We start from the raw sequence: 9,299 nt of genomic DNA on the forward strand, positions 1-9,299 counted from the left end.
GATAAAATTGTGGTATATTAACATAAAGGAGTTCTATAGAATACTGAAAACGAACAAACCACAGCTGCATGCACTGATAGGGACAAATCTTAAAAGCGTAATGTTGAGTGAGAGAAGCCAGATGCTTAAGAATACACACTGCATGATTTCATTTATATAAACTTCCAAAATGGACAAAACTAACGATATTGTTTAGGAACGGTGACATAGGTGGCAAATGTATAAAGAAAGGTAAGGAAGTGATTACTATAACATTCAGACCACGGTTTCCTATAGGGAAACAGAATTGTGATTGAGAAGTGAACAGGGGATGCCATGGCTTGACAATAATAATCTATTTTTTGAACAGGGTGGTGGTTACATGGATGTGAACTTTATAATATTTTGTTAAATTGTACATTTATTTTATGTAATTTTCTTTATGAATTACTCTTTATAGTTTTTTTTTTTTAATGTTACAAAGACCCTGGGCAGTCATTGCAGATTCCTGTGCATTATGTGTCTCATCAGAAAATGAAATTAAAAGTCTAGGTGGGCCTACAAGGATGATTTGCTCAAGAACGAACACCCGCCTTGATGTAAAACTCCATTCATGAACGCGCAAGTTATGACCACTCTAATGGGAAACAAAAATGATTCCTTTTTCTGGAATTTATGAGAAATTAGTCATCACCACTCAAAAACTGCTACCTTTTCAAGCACATTTTACGTACTTGTCACCTGCCTTACTTAATCCTCAGAATGGCCCTGTAGGGGAGACAGCACAACCCCCATTTTAGATTCTGAAACTATGACTCCTCAGAGACATTAAGTTCCCCCCGGACAGTTAATAAGTAGAAAAACAGGATTTGACTCCAAATCAGTGTGACTCAGAGGCATGTGTCCTTTCCCCTTTCTGCACTGCATCTAATCACACACGACCCTGGGGTGGGGGGGGAATGTGCAGCCCCTCTTCCAGATGAAAAAAACTATCATTTGTGGCAGATAAATAGTTGGATGATGAAAGATACTTACATGGTTTGTAGGGCAAGGGTAATTACATATTAGAGGGTGGAGCATAGAAAAGTCCTCAGTTGGGTAGGTGACCGTGTGGGCTGCATGTCCAAATAGGGCAGTGTTAGGATGTTGGTTTCCTGTCCCCTTGTCAGGCATGGATGAATGAAGGATGGAGCAGGCGAGCTGGCTTTCCTGGGACTGGGGCAGGCACTTTTATCCTCAGGAGCAGTGCAGGGAAGAAGAAGCAGCAGGTCAAAACAAGAAATCATAATCTGAGGACTTCCCTGGCGGTGGCGGTCCAGTGGTTAAGACTCTGCACTTCCAATGCAGAGGATGCAGGTTCGATCCCTGGTCAGGGAACTAAGGTCCCACATGCTGCAAAAGAGAAAGGAAGAAAAGAGAAAGAGAGAAAGAGAGGAAGAGAGGAAGGAAGGAAGAAATAAATAAATAAATCATAATATGAAAGAAACCAAATTCACAGCTGAGTAAATTGTCCAAACCTGGGTTTTCTATCCAAAAACGTGGCAACAGAGAGCTGGAGCCAAAGGTTACAGGCAGGATTGTGGCAGAGAAGCCAGGTAAGCTGCTGAGTAAGAGAGTAAAAGTGGGCAGGAAAGAGAGAGCCTTCTGGAACCAGAATGCAATTAGGGGCCTTGGAATCAACCCAAATGCCTCTCAGTGTGAGATCAAAAACATAGTTTATGATACATCCACACAGTGGAATACTAGGCAGCTGTAAGGAAGAATGAGGTACAGCTGCCTGCAACGACATGGAACCATGTCTGTGACACTCAAGTGAGAAAAGAAATTATGGAAGAGTAATAATTATGTGTGCAGGAGAGGTGGATATAACTTCCTAAATAGAGAGGAGGGTCTTGAAGAATACACTTGCAACTGTTACCAGCAGCTGTGTCTGGAATAACTCTTCATTTTATAAATGTCTGGATGGTTTGAAAATTTTTACAAAGTACGCATGTGACATTGTAGTGATAACTTTGAAAGCATGATATAAAATGTGCTTAGAAAGAAATAAACGAGGAACTTCCCTGGTGATCCAGTGAATAAGACTCCTTGCTCCCAATGCAGGGGGTCCGGGTTCGATCCCTGGTAGGAGAACTAGAATCCCGCACGCATGCCGCAACTAAAGATCCTGCATGCCTCAACTAAGACCTGGCGCAGCTTAAATAAATAAATAAATATTTTAAAAAGAGAGGAAGGAAGAAAGAAAGGAGCCATTTAGAACACCCATTAGGAGTCATCGTCTGTTTCTGTTCTACCCAGAAAAGCTTTGTATACTTTGGCCTTACAGGGCCTTCAAATAGGTTGTGAGTCTGGGGTTTGGGTGTTTGTTTCTCAATAATTATTTGGATCTAATCCAGGTCTTTGTCTCTCACTCGCCACTACCTCCTACGGGTAGACTGACAGGAAGATGAAAATCGAGGTTTTTTATTTTATTTTATTGTGATAACACTTAACATGAGGTCTATCCTCCTAAATTTTAAGTGTACATTCGTGTGGGCTATAGGTACAATGTTGTATAGCAGGTCTCTAGAGCTTGTTCATCTTACTTAACCAAAGCTTTTTTTTTTTTTAATATTTATTTATTTATTTATTTGGTTGCACTGGGTCTTAGTTGCAGCATGCATGTGGGATCTAGTTCCCCGGCCAGGGATCGAACCCAGGCCCCCTGCATTGGGAGCGTGGAGTCTTAACCACTGTGCCACCAGGGAAGTCCCTAACCAAAGCTTTATGTATATTGATCAGTAATTCCCCATCCCCATCCCCGACCCACCCCTAGTAACTACCATTCCGATCTTTGATGTTATGTTATGTGTGTGTGTGTGTGTGTGTGTGTGTGTGTGTGTGTGTGTATGTGTGTGTGTGGAGTCGAGTAGGCGGTGTGTTGCTGTGCATACATAAGAGAAATGGTTGGCTCATGTCACACACGTCCTAGGTAAATTTGTGCACCTGGTCTACCTGGCAGGGCTAATCAGAAGAGGTGTTTCCACTTCACCCTCATCTCTCCCAGACAAAAAATATTTGCATCTTTTCCTTTTTGGCAGGTCAACATCTGACATTACAGATTCTGGGCCCTGATCTGTAGTAAATAAGAAATCAAAGAAAACTTTATTCTCCTCAAATGGTATTCCTCAGCCAGGGTTCTGAAGAGAGGATTGAGCCCTGTTGCACAAGACAGTCTTTGTACATAATCATTCAACCTCTCTCTGCATCTATAGTGGTACTAGTTGTGTGCTATCCATGAGAGAAATGAGGAAATAATCACCCAAATGATTCTCTGTCTTCTGAGAATCTGGTGACCCTAATTCTTCTGCCCGATTTCTAAGGCTGGGGCAATTTTTTTCAAAGGAGAAACTACAGGTGTACAGATTTTGAGAAAGCGTTCACCCACAGCAATTTGTACCTTCTGTATCTGAGGACTCACCCAAGAGGAAAAACCTGATAAAACGCTCTGAGTACAGAAAAAGCTTTAGTGAGAATTTGAACTCATCCACCACCAGGAACCCCGCGGCAGGGAAAAGTCCTGTACACATATGACACGGAGAAAGAGCTTCCTGTGGGCTTATCCCTCCTCACGCATTGGAAGGGAAGGTTCTAATGGCAGAGAAACCCAGGACCTGCCCCCAATGGTGGGGAAAGGACTGAATTCACAACCCTAAGCTGATTGACTATCGGATCGCCCACACTAAGGAGAAATTGTGCAAACACCTGATTAAGTCAACCTCGGGCCATTCACTTTGGGGAAGGGCTTCAGCTTCGCTCCAGTTTCATCAGGCAGGACAGTATCCACAAAGCAGAGACACCCTCTAAATGTCCAGAAGAGATGGCTTTGGCCAGAGAGCTGAGATGTCTAAAGGAGGTCGGGAAGACCTCTCCACTGGTCCTTGTCCACCCTGAGACTCTGGTCCACAGAGCACCACAGTCCTGCAGCTGGACACAGGATGTTCACTCTGCTGCTGGCTTTAGGCTAGCTCCTGGCACGAGCCAGTAATTCATAGGGGTTAATACAGGATTTCGGGCTCAGAGAGACGTGGTCCTCATCCTGGCTCTGTCACTTCCTAGCTGTGTGATGTTGGATGAATCAGATGATTTCTGCTGAGTCTTATATTTTAAAAATTTGATTTCAGGTGGGATTAATATTAGCACCCACTTCATTGGTGTCATGAGAATTAATGAAAGGATGAATGAGGTTGATTTCCATCATCTTCTTTTTGTTTGGCTGACCCACAAGTTCGAAGGCCCCAACTTGGGCCCTGGGGATGGAGAAGTGGCACTGTGTGCGCAGCTGCCCTCGTTTCTGTCCTTGGTCAGCCCCTTAGAGTAGCAGTTCTGGCGCTAGCAGCCAACTTTCCAAAATGTGCCAAACAGGACAGGCCCAGCAGTGTGGTGATCATAGAACATCAGAGCTGTATCAGGCCATCAGACACCACCTTGTTTTGCAGAGGTAGGGTTGCCAGATTTAGCAAATAAGATACAGAATGTCTAGTTAAATCTGAATTTCAGATAAAAGACCAAAAACTATTTTTTTTTAGTATAAGTAGGCCCCATATTGCGGGGGGCATATTTCCAAATAAACTTTTTTTCGTTTATCTGAAATTCTAATTTAACTGGGCTTCCTGTATTTTATCTGGCAACCATGAGAGGGGAGCTAGGTGCTGAGAGGGAAAGCAACTTGCCAGGGTCACACAGCAAGCCAGGTCTCACAGCCAGGTCTGTTGGCTCCCAGGCCACCCTCTCCCACCCTCAACACATATAGCCCAGCTTTGTGTTTTTCACTTAAGGTGAATGCTCGCTGGACTGGGTGCTTCAGATTCCTTGTCTGTTACAGAATAGAAGAACCACTAACTCCGGGTTTCCAGGAGAAGCAGAACACCCATGGAGGAGAGCGGGGGCGGGGGTGCAGGGGGGTGAGGTTAGGACCTCAGGAGGTCCAGTCCAGGCTTATTTTCAAGTGAGGGCTCTCCAAGTGAGTCAGCCATTTAAGCGTTGTAAGGCTCTTAACTATCAAATGGGCACAATCGGGCCTGTTTCCAAAGGGTTACTTTGAGGATCCACTGAGATGAGCAATTCCTGGAAAGCTGGTTGCTTGTGAACTGTGGAGCACATTTTGTGTCTGTGCTGTTTCTATCATGACCCATAAAGATGCAGGAGGAGGCTTGGTCGTGTACAGCTGAGAGCTGCACCCAAGCTTCCCCACCCCCCGACTCCCAAGGAGCTTTGGGCTAAATTCCCGGCCTGGCTTACGAATCAGTATCCGTCCCATCCTGATTTACGGGAAATCACACCAGCGATCAATCAGCCTTAATTTGTAACTGGGCAATGTCCTGGGCCAGCCAATAGCTAAGACCGAACACCCGCCCCCCCCCCCGCACGCCCCCCCCCCGCACGCCCCCCCCCACGCCCCGACGCTGTGGGACTATCCACTTAGTCTGCCCTGAAGCTGCCCAGTGACCAGGAGTTTGGAGCAGGTTTGGTGCCGGGGAGGAGGGTGTTGGGAGAAGGAGGTCTCCTCATCCTTATCTCCTTTTCCTCCCCAGTGCCCCGCCCCCCCCTTTATCTCTGCAGTCTCTGTTTGCTTGCTTCCTCTTAAGACCTCTGCCTCCCCCTCCTTCCCCTCCATCTCCTCCCCCAGGGCTGTCGTGCCCAGCCCCCTCTGGACCTCCCCTCCTACCAGGGCCCCCGGCCTCATTGTTTAGCTAAAGCAGGACCCTCTGGATGGAACAGATGGAAGGAGACCCGGGCCTGGGGGGAAAAGGAAGGGCCAGCCGGTGCCGGGAAAGGGAAGCGGTTTGGGGAAAACAAAACAGGGGGAGGAGCCAGGGAGAAGGTGGCCCCGGCACGGAGGAGGGAGGGGGTTGGAATTCGCAGAGAGGGGTTAGGGCCGCGAATGGAATGGGGGCGGGCCCCGGGGTGGGGCGGGGCGGGGTGGAGGCCCCCTAGGCCCGAGGCTGGGAGCTGGCACCGACGACGGCGGCTGGCCCTGCAGGTCTGGACTGACGTCGCCGCCCAGATGGCCTCCAGGCTGACCCCGCTGACCCTCCTGCTGCTGCTGCTGGCTGGGGTGAGTGACCCCTTCGTGAGGTGGGGGAGGGTAGGGGGCTGAGGATTAACCCTTCAGGCTCCGGAGAATGAGGAGAGCTCCTCTTGGGCTCAGCAAGTGAGATCCTAGCGCTGGAGTTCGTACAGAGCATGCGAAGAGCGGGAATTCAGACCCACGCAGGGTCTAATCCGGACTCGCCACGGTACCAGCTGCGGTGGCCTTGAGCCAGTCACTTCTCCGAGGCTACCTGTCCTGATTTACGAAGTGGAGAATAAAGCAGAAGGATCAAAGAGGGCAAGGAGATGGGCAGCATTTTGCGATATTAAAAGCAAGGGGTTGTTGAGGAAAACTGAGTCGCGGAATGGAGGTTGGGCTGCCGAGACCTAGGCTCTCCCCCGTTGTCTGGGAGGTCAGGGATAAGGGATGAGCCCAGGACAAAGGTGGGTGCTTAACTTTGGCGTGTGCATTCCGTGTATGTGTGTGAAGTTAACACTGGCAGTGCCTTTTGAGATGTGTCAGATGATGTGGTAGTGATCAAGGATCTGGAATCAGAGACCCAAGTTTGACTCCTAGTTTTTCCTTCCGCTTCCCTTGAGACCCTGGGCTAGTTACTTAATTTGTCCCACCATCAGTTTCTTTTATCAGTGAAATGGGATAATACACGCTTTCTCTGAAGGAATTACTGGTGGTGGCTCCAGGGCAGGCTCCTCTGCCACCAGGCTTTCCCAGGAATAATTAATTCTCTGGTAGCCCACCTTCTCTTCCTGCTTTGAGTGTTTGAAGGGGACTGTGCCTCATAATAAAAGAAAGAAAGTTTCTTGAACCACAGGATAGAGCCTCCTCAAATCTGATTGGTATCAGCCCCGTGGATCCAGAGAGCTTACAAGGAGGGGAAAGTGAAGGAGATATCCCAAAAGGAGATATTCCCAACAATGTATCCATTCAAGACACCGAGGGCTCTTCCACGCTGCTGAAAACCAACTTGACCATCGAAACAGTCAATACCACCCAGCCCTTCAACCAGTCCACCACTCAACCCATCCAACCAACTACCCAGGCCACTACTAAGCCCTTCTGCCCAGCGCCTGTCACTTCCTGCTCTGACTTGGAGAGTCATTCAGCAGAGGCCGTGCTGGGGGAGGCTTTGACAGATTTCTCCCTGGATCTCTACCACACTTTCTCAGTAATGAAGAAGGAGGAGACCAACATTGTCTTTTCCCCGTTCAGCATCGCCAGCCTCCTCACTCAAGTCCTGCTCGGTAAGAACCTGACTGAGTTCTCTGCAGGTTTTGTGTTAGATGTTCCCATGAGAGGGGTATGTATCCAGATACATACACAGCTATCTATGCCTCTGGAAGGAAGCTGTAAAAATGGGCTACATTGCGGGTGAGGGAGGGGAATCATTTTATTCTGGAACTTTCATTTATTCTTTCATTTAACAATGATGTAATAGGCACTATTGCTTATAAAATCCTATGGACTATACAAGAACATATAAGGTCCCAGCCATCAATCATGGTTCAAGGTAAGGCCATAAGGAAGATGAACGATGAGAGAGAGATGTAGAGTAGAATCATGAGAATGCTGCTTCTTAGCTTTCTTAGCTGTGTGACCTTGGGCAGATCACTTAACTTCTCTGAGCCTGAGTCCTTCTGTGTAAAATGGAAATGGTTGTTGTGACCTAAAAAAAATTAAGCAGATAGCCCAGTGCCTGATGTGGTAGGAGGTCAAAAAATATTAATTCCTCTGCTTTCCTGAGAGACCACAATCAAGTCCCCTGGGGTAATTACCCTAGGAATGGCACCAACAAAGTGCTACTGCAGTGGAAACAGCTGTCACTCCAAGGGGGAATTCCAGGAAGGCTACTAGAGACAATACAGTGAGCACATAAGAACCTTTCTTCTGTGGTCCCAGAATCCTAACATCCCTAGCCTGTACCCACTGGATGCCAGTAGCACCCCACCCCCCAGTTATGACAACCAAAATGTCTCCACATGTGGCCAAATGTCCCCTGGGAGGCACATTTCAACTGACTGGTTTCAGTTAATTTTTTTATTGCCCAAAAGATATGGCTTGAATCTTTTCTCCATCCTCCAATTATTAACTCTGTGATCTTAAAATGAGTAGATTACTTACTCTCTGAAACCTCAGTTTTCTCATCTGTGTAACGGGGAGAGGAACTGTCCTTACGTAAAAGGGTTATGGTGAAGATTCAATGAGATAATATGGGAGAAGCACTTGTGGTGCCTGGAATGAATTAAGTGCTCGATACATTTTATCACTGCACAGAAGATGTGTACAATAAGTATTCAATAATGAAAAACGCAAAGGGTATTGAACATGCATCCTCTTTTACGATTTCCTGATGTCTCTTCTTAACCATGATCTAGTGTCCCTGCCTATAGGGCGAACCTTTGTAAACCTGAACCAACTAAATAATAGGTCATGTGGAACAGGCAGCGATTGGACCAGGCTTTGGATGATGAGTGGTATTAAAATTAGGTAGGAAAACGGAGGAAGAAAGTATTCAAAGCCCTAGAAAATCCTGTGATTATTCATAATTCCCCCACCCTTCTCTTTCTGACATGTACTATCTTCCAAAACACTTCTGGCTCTGATGGTATGGGATTCTCCCCATTGCAGCCTGGTCCCTCAACCCTGGTCCCCAGCGGTGGTTTTCCACTCCTCCTGCAGTTGCCCCTCATCTCTGCTGTTTGTTGTAGGGGCTAGAGGAGAAACCAAGGAACGCCTGGAGCAGCTCCTCTTTTACCCCAAAGACTTCACCTGTGTCCACCAGGCCCTGAAGGCCTCCACGTCCAAAGGCTTTACCACAGTCTCTCAAATCTTCCACAGCCCAGGTGAGTTCCCCGGGGAAGGATGGCAGGTGCTGAGCTGGGTCCTCAAGATTTTGATGGAGACCCAGCCCTGGGGAAAGAGAGGACAGAGGGAATGTTAGAACTAGAACGGGGGACGGAATGCAGAGCAGGTTGGGGCCTCCCAAATATCAGGTGGCTCCTGGGAGCTAGAGAGGTCCCCTGGTGAGACCTTGGGCAAGTCATCTGCATTCATCAACTCCATCTAAAGTAAGAATAGCCGTCTGGGCTTCCCCGGTGGCGCAGTGGTTGAGAGTCCGCCTGCCGATGCAGGGGACGCGGGTTCGTGCCCCGGTCCGGGAGGATCCCACGTGCCGCGGAGCGGCTGGGCCCGTGAGCCATGGCCGCTGCGCCTGCGCGTCCGGAGCCTG

At 47.7% G+C, this 9,299-nt stretch overlaps 1 protein-coding gene across 3 annotated transcripts in view; it reads left to right on the forward strand.

Annotated features, from left to right (window-relative positions):
- The first annotated feature begins 5,411 nt into the window (after positions 1-5,411).
- The window catches only part of SERPING1 (serpin family G member 1), a 12,252-nt gene continuing 8,364 nt past the window's right edge, over positions 5,412-9,299 (forward strand). Inside the window, exons 1-4 of one of the 3 annotated variants that reach the window (XM_007119171.3) lie at positions 5,412-5,483; positions 6,002-6,076; positions 6,870-7,314; positions 8,779-8,913. In XM_007119171.3, the coding sequence (XP_007119233.1) occupies positions 6,026-6,076; positions 6,870-7,314; positions 8,779-8,913 (631 nt within the window). In that variant the 5' untranslated portion in view covers positions 5,412-5,483; positions 6,002-6,025. Of the gene's footprint in view, positions 5,484-5,939; positions 6,077-6,869; positions 7,315-8,778; positions 8,914-9,299 lie in introns of those variants that run through there. The other 2 variants (XM_007119172.3, XM_007119170.3) reach the window with 2 other exon arrangements.

Source organism: Physeter macrocephalus, chromosome 16 (genome assembly GCF_002837175.3).
Source record: "Physeter macrocephalus isolate SW-GA chromosome 16, ASM283717v5, whole genome shotgun sequence".
In the NCBI taxonomy this organism is placed as follows: Eukaryota; Metazoa; Chordata; class Mammalia; order Artiodactyla; family Physeteridae; genus Physeter; species Physeter macrocephalus.